The sequence below is a fragment of the Ictalurus furcatus genome, chromosome 21 (genome assembly GCF_023375685.1).
Source record: "Ictalurus furcatus strain D&B chromosome 21, Billie_1.0, whole genome shotgun sequence".
NCBI classification, from domain to species: domain Eukaryota; kingdom Metazoa; phylum Chordata; class Actinopteri; order Siluriformes; family Ictaluridae; genus Ictalurus; species Ictalurus furcatus.
Genome location: NC_071275.1, coordinates 9,554,015 through 9,581,933, shown reverse-complemented (window position 1 = coordinate 9,581,933; position 27,919 = coordinate 9,554,015). Strand labels below are relative to the sequence as shown.

General features: G+C 39.9%; 3 protein-coding genes across 17 annotated transcripts in view; 2 read left to right on the top strand and 1 right to left on the bottom strand.

Moving 5' to 3' along the window:
• Positions 1 to 9: 9 nt before the first annotated feature.
• Positions 10 to 6,944, top strand: yod1 (YOD1 deubiquitinase). 3 transcript variants are annotated; one of them, XM_053652924.1, is made up of 3 exons: positions 10 to 110; positions 2,058 to 2,274; positions 3,705 to 6,944. In XM_053652924.1, exons 2-3 carry the CDS (start codon positions 2,067 to 2,069, stop codon positions 4,484 to 4,486), a joined length of 990 nt encoding a protein of 329 aa, XP_053508899.1. In that variant the 5' UTR covers positions 10 to 110; positions 2,058 to 2,066; the 3' UTR covers positions 4,487 to 6,944. The 3 variants fall into 3 exon arrangements, with proteins under 3 accessions (XP_053508899.1, XP_053508897.1, XP_053508898.1); XM_053652922.1 differs by having other exon boundaries at positions 11 to 2,274; XM_053652923.1 differs by having other exon boundaries at positions 20 to 2,274; positions 3,801 to 6,944.
• kif17 (kinesin family member 17) overlaps positions 6,936 to 27,919 on the bottom strand; it is a 26,148-nt gene continuing 5,164 nt past the window's right edge. For 5 of the 13 annotated variants that reach the window (XM_053652912.1, XM_053652911.1, XM_053652909.1 and 2 more), the window contains 12 exons: positions 27,812 to 27,919; positions 26,762 to 27,214; positions 24,847 to 24,929; positions 23,997 to 24,144; positions 23,144 to 23,223; positions 22,923 to 23,038; positions 21,874 to 22,102; positions 20,958 to 21,216; positions 20,770 to 20,852; positions 20,125 to 20,245; positions 19,037 to 19,207; positions 13,767 to 14,892 (listed from right to left, as the gene is read on the bottom strand). The exon at positions 27,812 to 27,919 is cut by the window's right edge and continues 82 nt beyond it. In XM_053652912.1, the coding sequence (XP_053508887.1) occupies positions 14,765 to 14,892; positions 19,037 to 19,207; positions 20,125 to 20,245; positions 20,770 to 20,852; positions 20,958 to 21,216; positions 21,874 to 22,102; positions 22,923 to 23,038; positions 23,144 to 23,223; positions 23,997 to 24,144; positions 24,847 to 24,929; positions 26,762 to 27,214; positions 27,812 to 27,919 (1,979 nt within the window). In that variant the 3' untranslated portion in view covers positions 13,767 to 14,764. Of the gene's footprint in view, positions 7,277 to 13,396; positions 13,694 to 13,759; positions 14,893 to 18,755; positions 19,208 to 20,124; positions 20,246 to 20,769; positions 20,853 to 20,957; positions 21,217 to 21,873; positions 22,103 to 22,922; positions 23,039 to 23,143; positions 23,224 to 23,996; positions 24,145 to 24,846; positions 24,930 to 26,761; positions 27,215 to 27,811 lie in introns of those variants that run through there. The other 8 variants (XR_008388870.1, XM_053652910.1, XM_053652920.1 and 5 more) reach the window with 8 other exon arrangements.
• On the top strand, positions 9,880 to 13,668 carry zgc:158258 (uncharacterized protein LOC791186 homolog; the record flags this gene model as incomplete). The annotated part of the gene is made up of 3 exons (XM_053653084.1): positions 9,880 to 9,945; positions 10,846 to 10,960; positions 13,576 to 13,668. Coding segments are annotated over exons 1-3 (273 nt in total), but the record flags the coding sequence as incomplete, so codon positions are not given.

Sequence of the window (27,919 nt, the reverse complement as noted above, 5' to 3'; positions counted from 1 at the left end):
AAGAAACAGGCGCACCTTGGTGACGAGGTACGCAAACACTAGTGACGACGTACGCACGTTGCTTATTGGTCAGTGTGTCAGCTCTGTTGTTGTTATAAAGACGCTCCGAGGTGAGTACAATGGAACGTTGAAAATAAACGCGACATAATTTAAATAGTCTGATCAAATATACGTGGTTCAGTTTTAACATGTCGATCTACGAAATACAACCGGGGAAAAAGAAATCTGTTAAGGTACATTCGCCGGATAGCTAATGTTAACTAGCTGGTTTGAGCTAGTTGAGCACGATGGTTAGCATATGCCGGTTAGTTAACACGTTAACAGGTTAAATACAGATTTAGTCACCTACATATTTACCACAGGTTTTATTTAGGATTAAAAAATATAATGTACACGACTTAGCACTGTGGAATATTTATTGTTAAGTTAGGTAACTGTGGTAAAATAGCTAGTAACCGGCTACAGCTCAGTTTTCTCCAGTGATGTGCATAAAAACAAACTAGTGCTCAGGTTTATTCCGTCAGTAGTCACAGAAATAAACTAGCTATTAAATATTATTAATATTAAATATTAGATATTAAATAAACTACCTATTTTGATTTGAATGTATTATTCCAGCATGTTAAAGCTAGCTTGCTTATTTATAAAAGTGCTGCATCAGTGCAAAGTGAGTGGACATGAATGACAGCAGAGGTGCTTTTGTTACATTACTGTGGTCAGCTTCCTCCTGTACTGAATAAATCATTTATTTGGGTAAAAGAAAGCTAGTTTATACTCAAAACCAGGAATGCCAGATTGTTATGTAGATATATCTATAAGTTAGGGGTCCACAAAATGTTTCTAGACATCTTTATCTGTAAATAAATAATAATAAATAAATACATAAATAAAATCACAGAACCCCATAGTACGATTTATTTTAAACTTTTCTTAACTTTTCAGAGATCCGGGTCATTATTTTGAAGCGTGCAATGATGTTTTCGGCTGTTTGTTCGAGCCATAGAGCTTTGTATTGCTGAACTTGCTTTGTTTTTGAGCTGTTGAGATTTGGGTTAAGCCCACGATTCACATGCTCAGCTAAACAGGCTTCATTCATCTTCAGTAGGCTCTTTATTCAGAGAATAACCTTGACCAGGAACACTGGGTATGAGAGAGAGGTCAAGCGATCGTGGATTTTACTGATAACTAAGTTGGCCCGTACTTGCCGATAACTGATTAATCAACCGATTGTTTTTTAAAAACTGATACCGAATGAAAACAGGTAAAAACACACTCAAAGTCAAATATTGCTGAACTTTATTACAAAAAGAAACCGTACTGGCTATACCTTGAAAATGTACCATACTGTATTAAAGTAAGTAAAAGATATACAGTCAAACCGAACCAAAAAGTAACACTCCGAATAAAAAATAAAAACAGAGTCCAAAACTGAATTAAAAAAAACACTTCAAATAATGCAGTCAGCAATGGGTTTTTTTTTCACCTCTAGAGGCCGCTCTCGTACTGTATAATAACAACAGCGGACCTTTCTAAGCCGCTTCCGCAACGGACACGACCAGGAAAAACTATCCATGTGGATTTTTGTCAATTTCTGGTTATTAATTGGTTATCGGTGACGATTAATCAGTCGACCGCTAATATGAGATGGGGAAAACACTCTGGATTGGATGCCAGGGCTTTATTCATATACATATCGACACGTAGGGGAATTTTCTAGTAGCCAATCCATGTACCGCAACGTTTTTGGGAGGCAAGAGGAAACCGGAGGAAACCCATGCGGATATGGGAAAATGAGGGATTTGACAGACGGTAACCCAAGCTCAGGATCGAACTGTGAGGCAGCAACACTACATACTTAACCACCACGTCTGCCTAATTACTACAGTAACTCCCGAATAAATACGATACCGTTGATAATGTTGGCTTTTCTTTTTGCAGAGCTCTGTGGTTTTCCATTTTGTGGCGCAACTATAGTTTCCCATCAGCTCTGGGTGTTGAGAAACATTTCACTGGTGCTACGTTTTTTTTGTTTTTTTTCTTTCTCTTTTTCTCATCAGGGACTCAGGATGCTGCGATTGCGGTGCAAGGCCAAGAACGGGACTCATCTGATGCAAGGCCTGACGCACCAGTCCTGTGTTCAGGAGCTGAAAGACAAGGTGGAAGAGCTGACCGGAATCCCGTGCGGTGTGCAGAAGATCATGGTGGGCTACCCACCCTCAAGCTTGGATCTCCGCAACGGACACGCACATCTGAAAGACTACCCGATAAAATCAGGTGAGGAAAAGCACACGCAGCCTGATAGTGGTTCTGATTAAGAAGTCGTGCTCAGAATTAAAATATTTTCTGAACCTTAGTTGAATTGAAAGGTTTCAAAAGAAAAAGAGAGAGAGAAAGTCGATCTCTGTTTTTCCACTAGGGGGCAGTATAGAAATGTAATAGCATCGAAAATCTTGTGGTTCACAAAAATTACAGCAGTGATAAACTCGAGCGTCGATTAATCCGCTTCAGATAAGGCAAGCACTAGGTGTTAATAATCGTGTGGATATAAATACCAAGTAAGTGTCAGTATTATTAAAAATAAAATAACGTTTAACCAGTGGTTAAATTTCAACGCCCTAGCACTCGACCAATTCAATGAGACAAGGCGGGGTTTTGAATCTTCCGACACACAAAACGAAGCGGTTATGTGATTGGACAGAGGCCTTGTTTGTCGTCGATCACATGATTCTCTGGAAACGATAGAAGCCTCGATATGAAGCTTCAGTTGGGTTTCTTCTACATACTCGGAACAAGCCTGGGATTGTCTGTGTATATAACTTAAAATAATCTTGTGCACTGGGATTGAATCAAAATATTTTTTAAAAAGTCTCTGTTACGTGACTAGAGGGCAAAAATAGTCCTTCTGCTGTTAGAACTCAAATAGTCATGTGGTTCTTTATAGAAATTAAGAATACATTTACAACCGATGTCGGGAACCTTTTCAGCTCCATGAAAGCCAAAAAAAAAATTTATGATTTTTTTTTCTTTAAAGCACCAGAGAAAAGTTAAAACATTTTTTTTGACATTTTTATACAAGCCTCCTTTATTATTCTAGTTCTTACCTTTGCTAGTATTACATAATTATAAAAAAGGGTAATGTAATGAAGGGTGTTTGCGTGTTCCTGACCTAACAACCTGCACTTCACCTAACAGGCCTGTAGGTGGCAGTTGGACTTCATTTATTAACCAAACTATGATTATTTCAACAAATGGTAAATCAATACAAGATGCAGTAGGGGAGTAAGAATAAACCGGACTCTACTTATCATTAATTAACTTACCATAGATTCGGGTCGAGACGCGTCGTGTGACGTCATCAGGACACCCATTCAGCCAAAGCGCTCTTCGATTCATGTGTGTCGAACACGAGTACAGCTAAAAGGTCTCGTTTACTAACAAACATCACTGCGAAAGGGTGTGAGAAACTATTTTGTGCAGTTGCGATTTCGCCAATGCGAGTAGTTTCCCGCAAAAAAACACAAATTTTGAAGGGCAAAAAAACGCAGCAAAATCGAGCATCTAGGCCGTAACAATCGCAAAAAAAAAAAACCTCTGTGAAATCCCGTACGAACTGACCAGTCATGTATTTTCCATTTGTCAGTGTATAAATAGTTCCAATGATGCCTCGAAAGGTATCTTTTTACAATCCAGTTTTTTCCAAACAGAGTCAGGCGTCTCTACCGATAGGCAGTTGCGAGGTACATCAGGTAAGTGTCCTTTTCCTGTCTGTATGTTCTCATGGTTCCTGAATTCTCTCCTAGGAGACACGCTGATTGTAGAGGAGGAAAAGTACAAGTCTAAAGTGACCACACCGAAAACCCTGCTCCTGGACCACACGCCTGCGCTGGAGCGCCGCGCTGTTCCTGCAGACAACTCCTGTCTGTTCACCAGTGTTAATTACGTGGTGGAGGGAGGTGTGTATAACGCGGCATGTGCGGCCGACATGCGGCAGCTCATCGGCCACATTGTAGCCAGCGACCCCGCCGCGTACTCCGAGGCCGTGCTGGGGAAAAGCAACGAGGACTATTGTGCTTGGATCCGCCGCAGCGACACATGGGGCGGCGCCATCGAGCTGTCCATCCTGTCCAAGTTCTACCAGTGCGAGATCTGCGTGGTCGACACGCAGACCGTCCGTGTGGACCGCTTCGGTGAGGACGCCGGCTACGGCAAGCGCGTGCTGCTCATCTACGACGGAATCCACTACGACCCGCTGCAGATGCTCGTGCCCGGGACAGACTGCCCTCCGCAGACTATCTTCTCCACTTCCGACGACGTCATCCTGGCGCAGGCGCTGGAGCTGGCCGACGAGGCGCGCCGCAAACGCCAGTATACGGATGTGAACCGCTTCACGTTGCGCTGCATGACGTGTCAGATTGGCCTGGTGGGACAGAAGGAGGCGAGGGAACACGCCAAGGAGACGGGACACACCAATTTTGGCGAGGTTTAAAACGCGCAAATGTCAAACGTGTTTGTTACCATGACGCTACACGTTCTCATGATTTCACAGCCATGTCTCAGTGCCGTTCTCTACCTCACGTTATTCTCATCCCCCTCCCTTTCAGTATTGCAACTATGGACGACACTGGGTATTGACGTTCTCAAGTTTGAAGCGTTAATTTGCTATGTGTGTGTGTGTGTGTGTGTGTGTGTGTGCACAGTTACAGTATTGTAATAATGTTTTTTTTTATTTTTATTTTTTAAACATGTATTAGTGGCAGATGAATCTGTTGCCTAATCGACTGAGCCTCGATTCAAACCAAAGCTTAAGGGTGCTTTCACATATGCAGCGTTTATTCCGTTTAAATTGAACCCTGCTGCGATTTCCTCTTCGGGAAAACGCGGCGCTCGGGTGAGAACTGAACGAGGCAGACTCCCAGTCGAACTCTAGATCCTGAGTCGGCTTTGATACAGGAAGTGAACCGAGCATGACGTGCGTTTTGGGATACAGGTGACAGTTTCCTATTCTGATGTGAGCTGCTAAAATGAGCTGCGAGGAGCAAACTGAGCCAAAGGACAGAGCTGTAATGCTGCAAGTGATGAAACGTGATGCGTCGCGCAGAATATAAAGAGTAAACGCGATGCACAAAATGTCTAGTGATGTATCAAAGTGTTCTCCGTGATTATGGTTTTCACACACACTCGGCATCATCACATTTCTTGCACGTTTTCTATGGAAGCATTATTTTTTTCACTTGAGCTCTCGGGAGCGACATCATCAACTTCATCCTCCTCCTCGGCCGAAAGGTCGAACTGTCGATCCAAATCTCGCTAGGCAATGAGAGTAAAGTGCTGTTCAGATCTGCCCACACGAGAGGTCTGCACCAGAATGGCAGACGCAAATTTCGAAAGCATAAAAGCTAAAATGCGTTCATAAACCGCAATTAGCGAAAAGGACACTTAGCAAACTGTTAGCAAAGAATGCCGTTTATTTGAAGACCAGGTTAAATTTTTGACAGCGAGTTCGCTGTTTTTGTTACGTTCTTGAAAACATAAGTTCGATATGTTTGGCATGAATTCAATCCCGTATACTGATGCCCTCACTGTAACATTTTTCGAAATCAGAGTCATGATATCGATCTAAGTCTTTAAGAGGATTTGCATCTTGCGTTCACGTGCACAATCTGCGTTCTGTCAGTCGACGTCGCAGGCATTCACGGCCTTACATCAGCAGGTCAGGGGCTCTGTTACACCGTTAAAGGAGAAATCCACCCTGAACGAAGTGCTTGTTAATCTTTAGAACTAACACACAATCTTGTTAATGAAATCATTACATAAAGATGTTGATGAGGCGGCGCTTTAGTCCTTTAACCTGTCCAGCTCTGTCGCCTTCTCATCTCCGTACACTCTGCTTGAACAGATCGGCTTCCAAAGCTTCTACCGTCACGCTCGTCATCTCGTAGATCACCAAGTGGAGTCTGCGGCGTTCGACCTCCAGTTTAACTTCATCGTTTATCATGGTCAGCATTGCATTCTGGGACTTTTTCCTACAGCACCAACCAACAAATTAGCACTGGAATCACTGAACACATCTCGAACATTTCAATTTAAACCTATTTAATGTGTTTCAGGGTGAAGTTTTCCTTAAAGGTAGTCTAATCTCGTGTTTTCAATGTCACAGCGCTTTTTGGGATTAGAATCCGATCCAGCGCTTCATCGGATCAGTACATCCCTAATGTTTTTCCAGAACGATCGATGGCACTACATGGTCTTAAATGCTCAGTGTCTGATTATTCAGTGTTACTTGAAGTGCTTGCAGAGGTGTACGACGGTGAACACCACATCTGTATTCGCTCTCATCCGAGCTTCTCGTTTTGAAGTATTTGTTCAACTTCAGCTGTAACGAGAGTTACATGTATGTTTGTAAAGATAACGGTGCTGATGGTGGACTCGGTTACACATTAAATTGCGTAGTAGTGTGCATTTTCTGTTCACGGCGTATGCAAAACAAATTGGCTTTTTCTTTTTAGTGACTGCAGTGGCAGTGAGTTGTTTTTTGTTGTTGTGGGGGTTTTTTTCACCACTTATCAGACTTTATTGAAACACTGGGGAAAACGTCGCTCAATAACTGAGTGTACTAAGTAGTACGAGTGGAGAAACTGTATATAGACTGTATTCCAGTTATGAAAACTCAATAGATTTACAGTCAGGTACTGTCCACACACTACAAAGCTTTCTAAGTGAATTTTCAATGGTAATTTTTACAAGAATTTGTTCCAGTGTGAGGCCAAAAAGAAATCTGTTTAGCATTAAACCTTTCCTTTTTGGGGGGGGGGCAATGATCTAGTCAATCTTTCGTGTTGTTAATATAAGATTAAAACTTCATTACCGAGTGAGATGCGAGTGGGTGAGAAACTGCATGATAAAGCGGTGAAACCAGAAATAAAGGTTACATTGTTCGACTGAAGATTTCCTCAAGATTCATTAGTTGTCGTGGTGTATTGTCTTTTTTTTTCACTAATGCAAATAGTTTAAAATAACATGGGACATTTAAATAAGTAAATAAACAAACAAACAGCTGTTTAGGAAAATGCCCACAATTCAAATGAATTCAGGTGATTTTATTTGTATTGCACTTTAAACAATAGATATTATTATTGGCATCGGTGGCTTAACGGTTAAGGCTCTGGGTTACTGATCGGAAGGTCGGGGGGTTCAAGCCACTGTCGGGCCCTTGAGCAAGGCCCTTAACCCTCTCTGCTCCAGGGGCGCTGTGTCATGTCCCCAACTTCCTGGCATGCTGGGATATGCGGAGAAAAGAATTTCACTGTGCAGTAATGTCTGTCCGTCCATCCATCTTCTACCGCTTACTCCTTTTTCAGGGTCACGGGGAACCTGGAGCCTATCCCAGGGAGCATCGGGCACGGTACACCCTGGACAGGGTTCCAGTCCATCACAGGGCACAATCACATACACGCACCCATTCATACACTACGGACATGCCAATCAGCCAACTATGCATGTCTTTGGACTGGGGGAGGAAAACGGAGTACCCGGAGGAAACCCCTGCAGCACAGGGAGAACATGCAAACTCCGCACATGGCCCCGACGGGACTCGAAACCCGGACCCTGGAGGTGTGAGGCGAACGTGCTAACCACTAAGCCACCGTGCACCCCATGCTGTAATGTATATGTGACCAATAGATTTGTTGTCATTATCATTATACCACGGCACAAAATGTTTAAGTCTGAGTGGCCAGAAGGTGTCAATTCATTTTCTATAATGGCTGTAAATCACAGGTTTGTATTAACACACTTGCTCTAATACGTAATCTTTGTGTACGGCCACGTAAACAGCTCAGTTCCTCCAGGATTTCAGGATTATACAAACACAGGAATGAACGCAAAATCAAGCAAACTCTGCGATATTTGGAGGAGCTTGCGATTTTTCCAAAATCACAGCAGATTCGGGCTGAATGCGCATCACATGATGTCATCACAACGTGTATTCAGCCAAAGCCCTCTTCGATTCATGTGCGTCGAACATGAGTACACCTAAAAGGTCTCATTTACCAACAGACATCACTGCGAAAGACTGTGCGAAACAATTTCTGAGAATTCCAAAATTATTCTTGAATTGGCAAAATTTAGATCGCACGAAATTCGCACTGATTCACTGATTCACAATGATGTTTGTTGGTAAATGAGAGTCATGTTCGACGCACGTAAATTCGAAGAGGGCTTTGAGTGAATGTGATGTCATCACGATCACGAAAATTGCAAGCTCCTCAGAGTATCGTGGAGTTTCCTTGAGTTTGCGTTCCTTTTTGTGATCGCAAAAACCTGCAGGGACTGGTTATCGGAAAATAATCCACTTCAGGGTGGTAACCATAATTTAACTTTGTGTCTGGCTACAACACCCCAACCCTGCCACGGATTATTTTCTAATAACAGCATGACCCCGAGTGTTTTATTAGTTATCATAAAGCATAATAAATAAATGAACCAGAGGCAACATTGAAAAGGAAAAACTCCCTGAGATGACATTCAGAAAGGAACAGACTCATGCCAATTTACCAAAACACTCCATGCCCATTGGTAAGCTAAAGTGCACCTTAATCTAAAAGAGCAACTCTCTGTTAAATGCCTGACTAAACGAAGTTTCATCAGTATAAATTTGAGGATTAAAACTGTCCCAAGTTCCAGACAGTAACCGAGTAAATGATTAAAACAACACTGAAATCATGCCGATTGACAGAGATTGAAGTCGTCCAGTTTTGAGAAACCCTTTAGTTGTTAATTATGAACGAATCTATCTAGGAATTTGAACTAAAAACAACTAAAAAAAAGGACTATAACAGTACCCACGTCCTCGATAAGATGAGTAGTCATCGTTATTGGTATACTAGATTACTACATGTGTCGCCTGTCCATCAGTGATAGGTTAATGTGTCCATGGTGGCTGTGTTCTGATTGGTTACCGGTTGTTCCACTTGTTGTAGGGCAATGTATACTAGTTTATGGTGCTGGATCTCAAAGTGCAGTACTCCTACAGAGGTTTAGTGGGTTAGACACTGGATTACCTGTGGTGTTCTTCAAGACAGGTAAATTAAGTTTTACAGCACGCTCACTATTCAGTTAAACAAGCCTATATAGACATCTATAGCCAAGATATTGTGTCTACAATAGTATATAAATTTATGCATGTTGGCGTGGTAGATTGAGAATATTTATCAGGGCAGGAGGCGGTTTGGGTTTGCCCATGATGATGAATATGAAATATTTTAGGTTGATGTTAGTGACTGATTTTTCTCGAAGTAATAAATGCATATTTACGTCTTGTTACGACTGTAAAAGATTGTCTAACGCACCATCATAGATTAATCAGTGTTATTTGAATATGAATCCTATGAATCCATAGGCCTACTCTTGTTCTTTTCCCAGAATAATAGTTATATTCCTCATGTATTCAAGATCAAAATTATACACGCAGATTTACTTTCAAATATAAAAAAAGGACGAGCGTAACATCACATTAAATTACGTTTTTGTTCAACCTATAACAGGTCGGCGTTTGCGAACGAATCGGCTCTTTGATTCGACTCTTTTCGGTTAACGCCGGGAGCCGATTCACATTTCTGAAAAGCAGTTTTTTGAGTTGAAAGACTTCAAATTCATTCGACTCACTGAAAGAGGCCATCACTAACACTAAGAAGTGTTTAGCTTATTATAATGAAACAGACCGTACATCTATTACATAGGCTACATATAAATACGTATTATAAATATAAATAATGTTAAAAATTAAAAAAAAAAACAACTTGCACTGTAATAGTTATTTGGTAAAATATGTGATCTTTGTGGAAATAGCCTAGTGTGTACAGAGTACAGTTTTATTTTCATTATGAGGGTTGTAAAAAGTCAGATGATAAGCTGTTCATCTAAAGATTTGGTAGACTTAGAATTTAGGTAAGTATGGGGGGAGCATGTATTTCATTAAAATAGAAAATAAACAGTATTATAAGGGTAGTTGTTTGGTAAATCAGGTGAGTAGTTTGAAAGAACAGCACCAAATATATCAGATCAATTCTTTAGTGTAACCCAATACAATGGTGTGACTGGTTTAATGATCTGGACTTTGGACAAACTTTGTGGAGTTATAAACGTTACACAAATTGTTTTCATCACTGGAATGACTGTAAAACCCTCAGAAAACACACACTCACACACATTGCCAATTCACTGTGTATTGTTTGTGCATTTAACCCAAATGTAAAAGTAATACACGTCTTTATAATGTGTGATGATGCATCAAAAATATATACGTTCCCGTTTACATGTGATGCTGTTATTTATTTATTTGCATCCATTGATGAGACATCCCTCGAGCATCTCGCAATCACACTGATGGCTAGATTTGGCATAAAATCATTAAAATCAGTCAATTGTGTGAAAGCAATGTGAATAGAACTAGAAAGCAAGCGCTTTTCATGATGTATTCAATTTGCATCACACTATGTTGTAAAAAATATTATCTCACGTCACATTCAAATAGGACGAAGTGGAGTTTCATGTGCACAGCACACTGCTGTGCAAATGCATGAGTTAAAGAGAGGCAGGAGGCCTCTCCATGATTCACCAAACACTCTGCCATATCAGTGTCATGGTGGTCCTACGTTGAGGAAACTCATATACGAGCCATGTTGCTTTATGAACGCATAACAAAAAAGCTCGAATAGTATACAAGATATTAGTAGTAAAAAAAAAAAATAATAATAACCGCTTGTGATGTCAGTCTACATAGATGAAAAACATAGATCTCAATCTCATATTGTAATAGTTTCTGCTTCTGCATTAATAATTATAAAGGTATACAGTTCAACGATCAGCACAACTTCATGATAAGGCCATGAGGAGACGAGCTCATGGACACTCTGACGGTACAAATAGCCGTGACAGAATCATCAACTTCAGCTCCCGATCTGTGAGTCTAACTTCTCCTCCTGAATTCGATTCACTCCAGTTTCACTTGATTTTGCATGAACACACTAATGTATTGCCTTTTTTTATCCAGATGTGATAATAAATATATGTATGTTATATACATAAATATATATGATAAAATATACAGTATCTCACAAAAGTGAGTACACCCCTCACATTTTTGTAAATATTTCATTATATCTTTTCATGTGACAACACTGAAGAAATGACACTTTGCTACAATGTAAAGTAGTGAGTGTACAGCTTGTGTAACAGTGTAAATTTGCTGTCCCTTCAAAATAACTCAACACACAGCCATTAATGTCTAAACCGCAGGCAACAAAAGTGAGTACACCCCTAAGTGAAAATGTCCAAATTGGGCCCAAAGTGTCAATATTTTGTGTGGCCACCATTATTTTCCAGCACTGCCTTAACCCTCTTGGGCATGGAGTTCAGAGCTTCACAGGTTGCCAGTGGAGTTCTCTTCCACTCCTCCATGATGACATCACGGAGCTGGAGGATGTTAGAGAACTTGTGCTCCTCCACCTTCTGTTTGAGGATGCCCCACAGATGCTCAATAGGATTTAGGTCTGGAAACATGCTCGGCCAGTCTTTCACCCTCAGCTTCTTTAGCAAGGCAGTGGTCATCTTGGAGGTGTGTTTGGGGTCGTTATCATGCTGCAGTACATGCTGGGATCATGATCTGCTTCAGTATGTCACAGTACATGTTGGCATTCATGGTTCCCTCAATGAACTGTAGCTCCCCAGTGCCAGCAGCACTCATGCAGCCCCAGACCATGACACTTCCACCACCATGCTTGACTGTAGGCTAGACACACTTGTCTTTGTACTCCTCACCTGGTTGCCACCACACACGCTTGACACCATCTGAACCAAATAAGTTTATCTTGGTCTCATCAGACCACAGGACATGGTTCCAGTAATCCATGTAATTAGTCTGCTTGTCTTCAGCAAACTTTTTGCAGGCTTTCTTGTGCATCATCTTTAGAAGAGGTTTTCTTCTGGGATGATGGCCATGCAGACCAATTTGATGCAGTGTGCGGCGTATGGTCTGAGCACTGACAGGCTGACCCCCCCACCCCTTCAACCTCTGCAGCAATGCTGGCAGCACTCATACGTCTATTTCCCAAAGACAACCTCTGGATATGACGCTGAGCACGTGCACTCAACTTCTTTGGTTGACCATGGCGAGGCCTGTTCTGAGTGGAACCTGTCCTGTTAAACTGCTGTATGGTCTTGGCCACCGTGCTGCAGCTCAGTGTCAGGGTCTTGGCAATCTTCTTATACCCTAGGCCATCTTTATGTAGAGCAATAATTCTTTTTTTCAGATCCTCAGAGAGTTCTTTGCCATGAGGTGCCATGTTGAACTTCCAGTGACCAGTATGAGGGAGTGTGAGAGTGATGAAACCAAATTTAACACACCTGCTCCCCATTCACACCTGAGACCTTGTAACACTAACAAGTCACATAACACCGGGGAGGGAAAATGGCTAATTGGGCCCAATTTGGACATTTTCACTTAGGGGTGTACTCACTTTTGTTGCCAGCGGTTTAGACATTAATGGCTGTGTGTTGAGTTATTTTGAAGGGACAGCAAATTTACACTGTTACACAAGCTGTACACTCACTACTTTATATTGTAGCAAAGTGTCATTTCTTCAGTGTTGTCACATGAAAAGATATAATCAAATATTTACAAAAATGTGAGGGGTGTACTCATTTTTGTGAGATACTGTACATAAAAATATATGATAAAATGATACTAAAATCTGTTAATCTAATATGACAGCTACAGTGCTCTCCACTAATATTGACACCCTTGGTAAATATGAGCAAAGAGCGTTGTGAAAAATGTCAAAATCTTTATTGTTTAACGTTTTGATCTTTTGTGCATAATCATATGCACGAAATTTGTGTTACAAATCAGGGAAGAGATTTAGAAACCAGACTCTCAAACTATAACTCCAGAATTATTAGCACCATTCAGACTTCCCAAAAGCTACTCATTACACCTATTTTTTAATTTATTTAAAGTATTTTCAAAAATATAGCCACCCCTAAAATAATAGCTGTAAATGGGCCATTAACAAATATTAATTGGGGGAGTGCCAGTAATTTTAAAACCAGTGTTGCACTAAAAACCCCTTTAATGTCAACACATTATATATATATATATATATATATATATATATATATATATATATATATATATATATATATATATATATATATATATATATATATATACACACACACACACACACACATACATACACATACATACACACGCACACATATATACATATATTTTACAATACACCGTTCCTATGCATTTAAGTGCTGTGCATGTGGTTAATCATTTTCTTAAGGGTGGCAATATTTCTGAAGTTGACGTTATCATATTGTACCTCACTGCTTTTGCTTTTCTGTCCTGCATTTTACACTTAACATCCCATCTTAAGCTGTGTTCATGTAGAGAAATTGATTTCATTACAGCTGTGTAAGTGTGTATGGACAAGACAACAATAGAAATATTTCACTTGCCTTGTTCCTGGGATGTGCTGCTTATCTTTCGTGTGTGTGCGCGTCTTGCAGAGTGATGATAGCTCACAGCATCTCTCTCCGGAAGAGAAAGCTTGTCTCACATTTTTGGAGGAGACCATCGAGTCCATAGAGACAGAGGACGATTTTCTGCCCAGTGATGATGCTCAATCTTACGGAAACACGATTAGCAAAAACCATGACATCACATGTGGTGTTCCTCAGGAACAGTAAGTTTCCATTGAGGTTTATTGTGTGTTCAGTCAAACTGAGCTATATATAGATCTATAGCATAGATATTGTGTATACATTTATATAGTGAGGAGAAATAAGTATTCGGGCAATTTTTCGTTATTTAATATACTTCCAGTGCATATATCCGCCTTTGTACTTACACCGATCAGCCATAACATTAAGACCACTGAGAGATAAAGTAAATAACATTGATTATCTTGTTACAATGGAACCTGTCAAGTGGTGAGGTTTATTAGGCAGCAAGTGAGCAGTCAGTGCTCAAAGTTGATGTGTTGGAAACAGGAAAAATGGGCACGCATAAGGATCTGAGTGACTTTGAGAAGGGCCAAATTGTGAAGGCTAGACTACTGAGTCAGAGCATCGCTTACCTGGGGAAGAGTTGGCACCAGGATGCACTGTGGGAGGAAGTGTGATGCTCTGGGTGATGTTCTGATGGGAAACTTTGGGTCCTGGCATTCATGTGGATGTTGCTTTGACACGTACCACCTACCTAAATACTGTTTAGACCGAGTACACACCTTCACGGTAACGGTATTCCCTAATAGCAGTGGCCTCTTTCAGCAGGATAATGCTCCCTGCCACACTGCAAAAATCGTTCAGGAATGGTTTGAGGAACATGACAAAGAGTTCAAGCTGTTGATGTGGCCTCTGAATTCCTCAGATCTCGATCCGATCGAGCATCTGTGGGATGTTCTGGACAAACAAGTCCGATCCATGGAGGCCCCACCTCACAACTTACAGGACTTAAAGGATCTGCTGCTAACGTCTCGGTGCCAGATACCACAGCACACTTTCAGAGGTCTTGTGGAGCCCATGACTCGACGGTGAAAGCTGTTTTGGTGGCACAAGGGGGACCTACACAATATTAGACAGGTGGTTATAATGTTACGGCTGATTTTTGTCAAACAGTTATATTTGAGTTTCGTCTGCCCAGAGTATATTGTTCTAAAGGATTTGTGATTTAATTTAGACATACAGTTCTGTGCTTCTATTTGTATGAGGAGTTTTCTGTGAGAGCAGAGATGATTATTCTTGTTCTCTGTGTAACTGTTGTTTCTGCTGCTTTCAGGTCATCCTGCAACTCTGTTCCAGTGACTGGTTCCACTGACGATCTCTCTGCAGAAGAGAAGGCTTGTCTCGAGTTTTTAGAGGAGACCATCAACTCATTAGAGAATGGTGGTCTGTCCACTGATGACGCTGCAAGTCTTCCTGAGTCTTATCACACTATTGTCAAAAAGCATCACTTCAATCAAATAAAGAATTACTTTGTTCCTACACCTCTTGTGCTGACAACCAGCAATAGTAACGTCCCTCTCAAAAGAATGGCATGTTCCAAGGAAAAACCACCACTGGATAAGGATAATAGCTCTCAGAATGATCAACCATCAGCTGATGACGCATCCCATCGGGCGCCTTTGTCCTATGACGGTCTGGAGGAGCTATGCAAGAGTGTATCCACGATGAAAACCTCAGTTGAGAAACAACCTTCTACACATGGTGATCAGATGTATTCTAAAAAAACCCAGAACATTTCAGAAAGCCGTTGCAGTAAGCCCAGTCCTCCAGCCACAGCCCCCAAGCCCAAGAAGATACCTTCCCATATAGCCATTTTGAATCCTAAAGGAAGCAACATCCCTAATCCACACTCAAATCTACATTGCTTATCTACATCTCCTGAAAACTGTGGTTTGATGAGACAAGACAAGGCCAAGCTGGAGGCTTTATCGAAACTAGGTCTACTAAAGGAGGCTGTAATACCAGAAAACAAACAAGGCTTGGATGCTCTATTGTCAAGCTCCTTACGGGAATGGCCTCAGAAGAACCTCCTAGAGAATTCTGGAATGAAGTTGGAGAGCAGTTTGTCCAACGATGAGCAATTAGCACTCCAAAAGCTATCACATGCCCTAAGATCAAGCCTACAGATGGCTCCTGACAACGATGAGGAACGGCGATGGGCTCTAAGAAAACTAGAATTTCTTAAAGACTAAATATTACTAAATAGTCAGCTCCAGAATTATTGGCACTCTTTGTGGACTATCTAACTTAAATAACACAGACAATTAGACATATGTGGATGCTGTATAGTTTTGTTTTAACAATGATTGGCACACCACAATTAACATTTTGTGATGCCTACTGTAGAGAGAATAACAGCACTGAGTGTCTTCCTGTAACGTCTAACAAGTTTGGAGAGACTTAGACACTTGTAGAGGATCTTGGACCTTGTAAAGAACCATGGTTGGTTCTTGGTTCTCTTTAATTCAGACCACAGGTTTTCAGCATAGGTCGAGTCCAGAGACTGAGATGATCTTTGGAAAATGATTTTATGTTTGTGCAACCATTTCTGTGTTGATTTAGTGTATAGGGTCATAATTTTGTTAGAAGCTCTATCTATGGTCAAGTCAACCATAGTTTGGATTAAACTATCCTGGTACTTAGTACCTGAAATCTAGCCAAAAAACAGCACACACACACACACACACACAAAAAACCCTGATACACCACCAGTCTAAGATTTTGGGTGCTTTTTGCATGAATGCAGGATCCATTTTTCACCAAACATTTATGCAACAAAGTGTATTGTTAGTTTCATTTGACCTCTATGAATTATTCCAGTTGTAGTTCCAATGGGTCATGGAAAGGGCTTCTTTAAAAACACACAGACTTTCCAAATCTTTCGATTGATGATCTCAATAGTCAAACTGTCTAATAGGGATACTTTGGGAACATCGTGGTATGTTGGGAACATATTTCGGGAATCGTGTATTTCATGTAATCATTTCTGATCATTCTCTTGAAGGGTGCCAATAATTCTGGTGTTAACTTTATGGATTTGAGAGACCAACATTGTAATGTACTGTATATTGTATTGTAATATCAACCAGTTGCCTTCGATACAATAACAATAACTTCAACAAAATATTTTTCTCTTGAGCTGCAGAATTAAGCCTCAGATTTGTTTCCTTGTCATCTTTAGTACTGTGAATTCACCAGTGTGAAAGTATAATATACTGATGATTTTATAAACTACTTTAAACTGCACTTTTCCCCCAATTTTTACTTTAATAATACATTCGATTTGGACAATGAATGCAGATTTCAGTGCAACGATAAATATTATAATCACTCTTTTATGGATAGCAAAATACTAGTGCAAGTCTATGAAAATAGGTAGATCGTATTAGAAGTGAATAGATCACTTTTCACATACAGAAAAATGACATTTTCATCAGTTCAAGTCGTGTAAGAAGACCAGAAAACACAGGTGTAAATTAATGCTCTCATACTAATATACTTTTTTGTTTCTACAGAAACTGCTTACACAGGGATTTGTATGGCTCGCATAATTTAAGCCTAACAATAAATGTTATAATTGACAATGAAAAACGTTTTTGGTGAGGTTCTTCTGTAAGGAGACGTTTTATTTAACATTTATGGAAAGAGTCTTCAGTGTCAGTGCTTTGTAACCAGAGGTAAAGCTTGAAGTAACTTGAAGTTTTGCACCATGGGGAAGTCTTCAGGACAGAGGAGTTTTACATTTTGAAGTTTGTAGGTAACATGACAAGCTGCGTATTTTCATCAGGGAACCTTTGCTATAATGGAAGTGACAGCAGGAACTAACTTGTTTTGCTGACATTTAATATAAATAGTATTCAATGTAGAATTTCTGTCGGATAAGGGGAATAAAAGACGTTTGGACATGCTGTTATTGGATAATAATCAACTTCGCACCGCTCCATTTAATTCCTTACTTAACAAACAATGAACTGGCCTTCATCCATCATTAGCGATATTAACAAAATTATTAACACTTCTATTCATTGATGGATTTTTGAATGATGAATGCAATTAGATAAACAATAGGGATGTCACAAGAACCGATACTTCGGTACCAAGTCGGTACCAACATTGTTAAAACGTGACGGTACTTGTTTTTCTGCAGTAGCGTGGGTACCGTTGGTAATTAAGTTACCATTGTTGCAATTCTTCCGGAACTGAAGGGGGCAGCAAATACGCGTAAATGTTTTAGTCTGTCCACAAGTGGTAAAGAAGAAGAAGCAGCCTACAAGCACATGGGAAAAACTACAGAAATGGCGACAATATTAGCTCCGCCCCGACTCGTTGAGAGGAAAAGAGAGGAAAGGAAGCCAGTTGACGGTGTGCAACCGATGCTATGGCTCATTTCAAACAAAGCAAGGAAACACCTGGAATTTGGCAAAGCACCTGAAAGACGGTCCTATATTATGTTTGTTTGAGGCAGCTGACATTGTGGCCGTGAAAACCAGCTAACGTTATGCTCCATGTAATGTTTGTGATAGCCAGTTATTTGTTAATGATGCTATCGCATTGCAGTGTTATAAACTACCTCCTAATGGGCCACCATGCATCGCCATTCAGCCCGTGTCCTGTCAGCAAAATTTAGCCTAATGTCACTAATAATTATTAAAATGTTCATGCTTTTAATAAATCTTTTTGACCTGCCACCATATCAGTGAATTTAAACTAATGCTTGCATTCAGAGTATAAGGTAGGTGTTTTTGTGTGCGTGTGTATGCGTGCGCACGTTTAGGAGAGCACCTTAGCACTTGTTATTAGCACTTGGCACTCTTTTATTAGTCACTGTCAGACAGTAACTAAAATATCCCCCTCTCTCTCTTTTTGCCAGTATTAGCCAGAGGAGGATGTCCTCCAGGAGTTTTTAATTTTTTTTTTTAATTTTTTTTTTATACCACACCGTGGTATCGACTTTGGTATCGAGTATTGTGTACTTTAGGTTGTATCGGTACCAACTAATAGATTTTTGGTATCGGGACATCCCTACAATGGACACCTGCATTAATATTTATTCCAGCCACGAGTAAAAATAAACCCACAATGACCAATAGGACTAGTCAAGTCTTAATTAATGCATGTGATGATTAATTGGCAGAATTGATAAGGGAGACTTTGGACATTCACACCAACTGATCTGACCTGAGTTCAGTTAATTATTAACATTTAATAACATGCTGTAATAAATTATTTTTGGCGTTAAATAGACTTATTTATAGTCATGGATGGAATAACCACTAATCAGTGAAGGTATATTTTTACATATAAACATACATTAATGTGCATATGCAGTAAACACGTGTTAATAAAGAGAGCCCTGATGTAAAGAGTTACTCCTTCGCTCTGAGCTTATAACATAAATACAGCAAGGTGCACGAGTAAGCCATACTGTTCACTCCTGAAGACAGTAAAATGGAAGATCAGATACCATCACAGGAGACGTAGATCTTGCTCTTCTTTCTCTTGGCTTTGCTGTTGGCAGGCATGATTCCCAGAGACTCCAGGCGAAACGGGCGCGGGAGGAGGGCCTCCGCAGTGGGGTTTGTTCCGCAGGAGTTTTGATGCGACGGGCCGTTTCCTGGAACAGCAGAGTGACTGGCTGTACAAGCAGACGTGTAATGTTAGAGCTTTCCATTGGAAAAGAAACAAACAAATGTTTCTTTCTACCTCGAATACTTTTCGTCATGAGGTCTGTAAGTATACTAAATAAAGCTCCAGGGTTTGAAAATTTCCTTAACAATCCCATTTCAGAGATAAGAAGTTGAAATATCACTACTTTACAATGTTACAATGGAATACCAAAAACCTTTGAACAAAGTGACGCAATGAGCTCCTCACAATGAGATATAAGATATAATAATAAGTCACTGGACTGAAGAAAGTTCACAGGATCACATCTTTAAAAGATATCCAGGATTTTTAATACATTCGTGGTGAAAGAACGTGGTTGGTTGCTTGCAATGTTGGTCAAATAGCTGTACTTAGTCATTTTTAGTGATGAAAAGCACCACTGTAGTAAACATTACAAGTCTGGCTTGTGAGACTACAGAGGTAGGACCCTCAATGGTAAGTCTTTTTTACCTTTAATACATATTTTGTTGTGCACCTTTAACACTCACTTAAAACATAATATATGATCATCATATTTAAACCCCATTGAAACACTAAGTCATGGATGACCAATTAAGAGTCCCTAAACACTCAGATGGACTTTAAAATAGCATATTATATATATATATATATATATATATATATATATATATATGGAAACATGCTTCAGTTAAATTCGGTTACAATGGAATGTCTACGAATCCAAGTAAGAATCTAATTCTCTAATAATATCTTTATATAGGCCTACCTTACAAATTTGTTACTAAAGTACTTTTTAGAACATTTTTTGGTACATGGCCATATGTTAATCTGACCACTTGTATGCAAATGATGTCATTGAAATCACACACACTGTACAAAAGGACGTCCCAGATTAGATGAGTGCTCTAGGAAACGTGCTCTTACCAAGGTTCTTTGTGGACTCTCCTGATAAAAGCTGATTGGCTCTCTTCATCTTGAAGTAGTTACTAGCAATGTTTTCACTGTCGCTGCGGTTCAGCATCTCCCTATAACGGTCCTCCTCCTCCTACAGAAACAACACACCCGCTGTGTATTACAGTGCGTCCTCTGGGATTCGGCCTAGTAGCTCAACATTTACAATATGTACGGCTCATTAAAGGTGCAGTCTGTAATTGTAAAATAGTGTTTCTACATATGTAATAATTATAGAATTCCAAAGAATCCATTAAAAAAAAACTTATATGATATTATCTTTCAGTGGTATCGCCAGTGGGCTTGGCTTTGTAGCTCAAAATTTACAATATCTGCAGCACATTAAAGATGCAGTGTGTCAGTTTAAAAAGTGTTTCCATACCCATGATAATCATACAGTTTCAAAGATACCATAGATAAATTGTGATTTGTAATATTGTCATGTGGTAATTTTGTCCTACTGGTTTATTGTTTTAGGATTCTCTTGGCATTTTTCTGGCCCAGAAATTAAACAGATATTGCAGATATGCAGAATTCCCTCTTGAAGACAGCTGAGGGCTCCAAAACGACAAATTCAATTGTACATTTCAGGCTTACAGTATTTGAGTAAGCAAGTACCAGAAAAGGCTCTGCTGGGTCCGAGGCGGAGTTCCTGCGTCCTGGGAGTCTAGAAGAGCTGCTGGCTGCCGATGGAGGCACTGCTGAGAGTCAGAAACATCCTGTCCATCACTAATTAGCATCATCTCAGAGCCCATCACTAACAAACACATCACAAGACCTTGGTCTTGCAGCAGCACCGGATTCACCTGCAGGTAGCGCTGTTTTCTGCACCAGCACCTCGGGCAGCCTCCACACGCCGCTCTCCTCGTCCCACACCGCCTCCTTCCTCAGGCGCTCCAGGTTGCTGTAGTTGCAGTCCCTGCGCACCAGCATCACCGTGCGCTCCAGGAGGCCCTGCAGTAGCTGCGTTTCACGTTCCAGACGTCTGATGGAGGCCAGGTAGTCATCACGCTCAGCTGCAAACTCCACCTGCAGATCTCGGATCTCCAACTTGGCAGCTTTTAACTTGCGGAAGAAAAGAAACGATGAGTTGGAGGATTATATTAATACACTCATTCTAATGTTATCGTTTCTATAGTAACAACTTACATAAGGATTTGACAAATTAAACATAAAACATAAAAATAGCTATGTACCATAACTGTTAATAGTTTTGAGTAAGGAGATGTTTATTTGACATTTTAGGAGGGAGTCTCCAGCGTCAATGCTTTGTAACAACAACCACTCCGTCACCATTGTGTTTTATTCCTTACTTATTTAATTACACAAATAATTGATACAGTACCCGCTCAGATGACTGGATAACTCTTTATGTTCTATTATACAAAAGTAATTATCATTATTATTATTATTTTTAATAAATGTAGCTTGTTTTTAAAGGACATTTTTATTTTCTGCTGAATTATGGCTACATTTCGTTATTTTAACAATGCTTCTCCATAAATTATTACCCATAAAATACCTGTAAAGGTTATTGCTTTATAGACATCCTCAGTGCCTTAACCATCAGTAAGGAAATTGAGGGCAATTATGACAAATAAAGACTTTATTTATAGTATATTTACCACAGATATAAGATTATATCTGAATTACACACACACACACACACACACACACACACACACACACACACACACACACAGAGTAGTACTGAAATCCCACCTTGCTCTGCGTGTTCTCCAGCAGTCTATTCTTGGCATGTACCTCCTCCTGGATGGAGTCGTAGACGTTGAGCAGCACGGCATCACTGTCCTCGTTGGACTGACTCAAAGCCTCGATCAGCTGCTTTTTCCTCTGGTTAGCCAGAGTCTTCCTCTGCCTCCTCCGCTGCCTCAGTTCCTCATTTCTCGCCTGCTCTCCCCCGACAAACTCCTGCTCCAGATGATGAAGCCTGAAGGTCAAAACAGCCTGTTGTCTGCATGCTCACATTCTTCATCATTATTTGCAGCTGTGTTTGTAATAATCTGCCTCCTCCTACTCCTCATCATCATTATCATCCTCCTCCTCATCATTATCCTCCTCCTCATCAGCATCATTATCCTCCTCCTCATCATTATCCTCCTCCTCCTCATCATCCTCCTCCTCATTATCCTACTCATCATCATCATTATCTTTCTCATCATTATCCTCATCATCCTCCTCCTCCTCATCATCATCATGTTTGCTCTCACAAATAGCGCAATAAAACAATTTGATCAAAAAGCAAACATAACAATTAGTTACAAATAATTCATATATGTACTATCTGCTCATATAACCAGATAATTCCTTATGTTCTATTGTACAGAGGTAACCTCATAAATAAATTTTATATATATATATATATATATATATATATATATCTTAGATTTTTGTCCAAATTATAGAGTTTTTGGAATCTTTTTTAGAAAACTGGTTTGTTGTCTAAAGTGGAATGCTAGTTGCACGACCCACTGATAAATGTAATTATGGCAACCAGCAGCAGGAACGCCTACTGGTGACTTACAGCTATAAAATCGCTGTATATGTGTATGTACTTTCAATATGTAATTCTTTAATAAATATTAATACACACTTTTTTTAAAAATAAGGCTGCCCATCAAAGTGAACCATAGTGGAAAAAATTTAATCAGTTTTAATCGGATTTCCAGCGTGACCTTATTTTTATACTGTCTAATTAATGTCATTGTTGTGAATGAATAAAAATAAATTCCCTAGTTGTGTCACCTCACCTTTCCAAAACATGTTTCCGATCCAGTGGGTCTGGCGTAGCAACGACCTCTGACTCTGGAACTCCAGGCTCTCCCCCTGGACCTGCTCTAATAACTCCCTTGCTTTGTTCGCTCTCCTGCGAGAAATGTGTGTGTAATTCTGTAACACTGAGGACTTTTCCTGAAATGACCCCGTATGAATAATCTCTACAAATCCACCAATAAAATGGAAAGACACTGACCTGTAACATGTCTTGGGAAGCTTCTGAGGGCTCTGGTGTGGCTCCGTTGACAGGACTGACCTCTATGATGGAGTCATCTGCTGCAGAAAAGACCAGAGCTGATGATTACATCATGGAAATGCAACAATATGCTGCTGCTGAGAGGAAAAGTTTGCATCCCTTGTGACTTTTGCTTTAATAATGTAGAATGTATGTAAACCTAGATTATAATTCATCGGGTTTCACTTTTAGCTCCTGAAAAGAAAAGAGCAAGAACGTCTTTTCTCACTCAAAATCATATTCATGAGAAATCCAGTGTAAAATTAGAGGAAACGTGGGGCAAATGTTGGACTCCACATTGCAATGCAGCTATACGGCGCTGGGTTACGTCAGAGACTCGGCTCAGCTATGTGTAGTGATCTACAAGATGACGAGCGTGATGGCACTGATGGTGGTATTAACATGTAAGTTGAAGCTTTGGAAGCTGATCTGTGAGCAGGGTATACAGATGAGGAGCTGATAGATCTGGATAGATTAAAGAACTAATGTGTTTGTGTTTATGTAGACATGAAGCAAGGGGTAAATCCCACTGAAACCAGTATCAGCAGGTTGTTAAAGGCATTATGAGTGATACCAAAGTGAAAATAGAGCAACAAAAGTTTAAATGAATGACTCGTCACGGATGGCGTTATAGATTAGATGTTGATTATAAAAATTCATGCAAACGTCGATCAGGGTGCATTTTTCTTTTAATATCCTTTCATATACTCTTTGAATATCTTCTGTGCTTAATCATTTTGTGTCTTGGTACTCTTCATTTTGTCCTAAGGTTACAGAAACTATTTGTACTCTATGCACTATGGTGTGATCTTACATGTTCGGGTAGCTTTTGCTCTTTCCAGGCTTGACAACTTGGTCTCATAAGACATTCTCAAGGTTGCAATGTCATCCTGTAGCTTAGCTTTGGATTCCTGCTCTGCGTTGTAGTCCGCCTGCAGCTTGGCAAGCTTCTCCTCGTAATCCTGATCTCTCTCTCACACACACACACACACACACACACACACACACCTCTCTACATCAATCCTGGTGCTCAGTGAATTAGATTTGCAATCAAAAACTGAGCAAAGCATTAAGACCGTCAATCACTTTTCAAATATTTACATTAATAGCATCTAACACGTGTCTATTTCTGTAGAGACTCTACTGCAAAAAATATTTTAAACTCAACAGAAAAATCACAATCAACGCATTATCTGAAATGTTGATGAAGGCTTAAGCTCCACCTATGTCATATATCTCTGAAAAGCTTGTTTACACATCAATTTCTTATATAAACCTAATAAATCACAATAACTAGAGTGGAAACAAATTCAATCTCATTCTACATTACAGAGGAATTTCCCAAAATGTTCAATATTGTCTGGAATTACATTCGATTTTTAAAATTATTTCATAACATAATTTAGAATTTATATAAATTACAGTGCATGGTATTTTGTTGATTAAACAATAAAGAATAAAGTTCAGTAAAACTCTTCATTTTGAGAGCATCTTCAGAGTGATATAAATATTTAAATTCTAACAACATAAAAAGTTTCAGGTCTTTGGACTCCAGGTTTTGGTTTTATTAAGTATGCAAACTTACATTAAAAATACACATATTTAATTAGATAAAGCCTAGAAAAATGTATCAAAACTTAATCTTTGAGTATTGCTTTTCCCACCTCTTTAATCTTCTCCTTCTCGCTGCTCTGTGGTCTGGACTGGATGCCTGTGCTCCCCTGTGACCTCTGACCTGCTAGCAAAGCTGACAGTGAACAAAGGGGATATTTGGCATGTAAAATTTACAATCATCTACCTTTATAAGACAAACAGTATTCTTAAAGGAAATCTTATTCATAAAGGAAACTCTGGGTACTAATACAAAATCTGTTTTGACAACTATATAGTGCTATGAAAAAGTATTTGCCCATCCTGATTTTTGTCTGTTTTAGTCTATATCTTGTCACTCTCATACTCGTTTTAGATCTTCAAATGAAATACAACTTGAATCAAAGGCAACCTGAGTGTACACACCACACAGTTTTTATTTTTAATTTTTTTATTGAAGCAAGAAAAAGTTATCCAATACCTATCACCCATGTGAAAAACTAATTGCCCCCTTAAACTTAAAATCTGGTTGTGCCATCTTTAGCAGCAATAACTGCAACCAAACGCTTCCGATAACCGGAGATCAGTCTTTCACTTACTTCTAGGACTAGAATTTACTCCTACGCTTTGAATCGTCTTCCTGCATAATACAGTTGCGCTTGAGTTTCAACTTACGGACTGAAGACCGGACATTCTCCTTTAGGATTTTCTGGTAGAGAGCAGAATTCATGTTTCCTTCAATTACTGCAAGTTGTCCAGGCCCTGAAGCAGCAAAACATCCCCACAACATGATACTTCCACCACCATGCTTGACCGTAGGTATGATCATCTTTTTGTGGAATTCTGTGTTTGGTTTACGCCAGATGTAACAGGACTCCCGTCTTCCAAACAGTTCTACTTTCGACTCATGAGTCCAGAGAACAATCTCCCAAAAGGTTTGAGGATCATCAAGGTGTGTTTTGGCAGAATTCAAACAAGCCTTAATGTTGTACTAGGTTAGCAGTGGTTTTCACCTCACCACTCTTCCATGGATGCCATTCTTGCCCAGTGTCTTTCTGATGGTGGAGTCATGAACAGTGACCTTTATTGATGCAAGAGAGGCCTGTAGGTCCTTTGATAACTTTTTTTCTTCGATATATAACATTACCATTTAAAAGCTGTATTTTGTGTTTACTCAGGTTGCCTTTGTTTTATCTTAGATTTTATTTTCATTTCTAAATTCAATTTAGTATAAGATATACACAAAAACAGAAGAAAACTGATGGGGGCAAATTCTTTTTCACAGCAGTGTACCTTTTTTATATATATGTATATAATGAAAATAACTTGCTTTATATTGCATTTTCACAAAACTTATAGAGAACAGAAAGGGTGCAGAAACCTGCTAACTCTTTTATCATCCTCAAGAAATCCAGATTCTATCAGTATAGACCTGTAAACCAGTGCTGCAATCAATTTTGAGCTTCCCGTTTCTTAAAAGACTGCATTGCAGACGCAAATCGAGATTTATATCCTGAAATCCCACTTTTAACGACCTGAAACAAATGTGAGCTAGTTTACTAGCAGCTAATCATAAGGCCAGCTAAATTATTTTAAGTAATGCTAGTTATGAACAAAATGTACACAGGTTTGAATACTATTAAGAAAAATTATTGCTGAGAATACAACAGTGTAAACTGGATCTCAGACACTGATATTCTGCTTGTGTCAAATGTACGCTAGTTTACTAGCAGGTAATTAGCCGGCTACACAAGTTAGCTAATGTTAGTAATATGGAACAGCAGAAGGACATTGAGGCATTTGAAAATTGGATATTACTGTATATTTTTATACCTAGTTTGAAGGAGAGTAAAGTTGTTTGAAGATGTTGGTGTAGTGTAATTTTCTACATTAATTATTTTAACAGTGGAATGTTCAGGAGTACTTTTGACATTAAATAAAAATTGATGGTAAGATTACTGAGAAGATTAAGAATGGCAGGGATCTTACAGTCGAGGCTTGCGGTCCCGAGCTGTCCGGAGATGAGCGCCTTCAGCTGTTTGATCTCCTCTTGGTATTGGCGCAGGAGTGCATCCTTGGGATCCTCGTTGACACGTGGACGGTTCTGTATGCTCTTGGCGCGGTTGGCATAGCGCAGTGTGCTCAGACTCTCCTCGTAGTTGTTATCAGCGGGGGAGAGGCAGGCCACCATGAGGGTGCGTGTGTTGCCACCTAAGGAGTCCTGAAGGAGGCGAGTAAGCTTGGAGTCGCGGTAAGGGATGTGCTTGGAGCGTCCGTCCACCAGCGCCGAGATGACATTGCCCAGTGCCGACAGGGATAGGTTGATTTTGGTGGCTTCCTGAAGACGGTCTCCTGTGGCACCAGTCTTGGACTGGCGCTCGCTGCCAGCCAGGTCCACCAAGTTGAGCTTCCCGGCACGTAAATGATCTTCACCAGCAGCATCTCAGATTATATGAGTAACACGTTAAATCATTTATTTCATACTGACAACTTAATGGTAAGATAATGCAAATGATTGTAGTATGTCAACCAGATCATTTTAAAGCTCTAATTATATAAAGTCAGCAATATTCCGGAGCTTATCCTGGGAATACTGGTTGAGAGGCAGGATTACACCCTGAATGGAATTCCAGTCCATCGTAGGTCACACACGTTCAAACCTAGGGGCAATTTAGAGTCGCCAGTCAACCTACTGCTATGTTTTTTGGAGGTGGGAGGAAACTGGAGAACCCAGAGGAAACCCACACCAACAAAGGGAGAACATAAGAAACTCCGTATAGATAGGAGGATCGCTTCAGTGACCCTGGAGCTGTGAGGTATCAACACTACCTGCTGCACCACCATGTTACTTAATGCTATCGCTATCATATTTAAAAGTCCACATCAAGGTCAACTTAACCATTTAAATTTAATCAGAAGAAACATTTGTCATACATCTGAAGGATGTTAGAAGAACTTTCTAGGTGAATAAATGGAGGAGTTTCCTGGTTGTTACATGGTCGTGTGTGTGTGTGTGTGTGTGTGAGTGAGACCCCACACCTATGTTGCAGATCTCCAGGTGGATGGTGAATATGGAATGTGAGCGAGAAGAGTCTTTGTTCATGAGTGTGTATCCCACAGAGCGATTTTTCCAGCCCAGCTCCATGA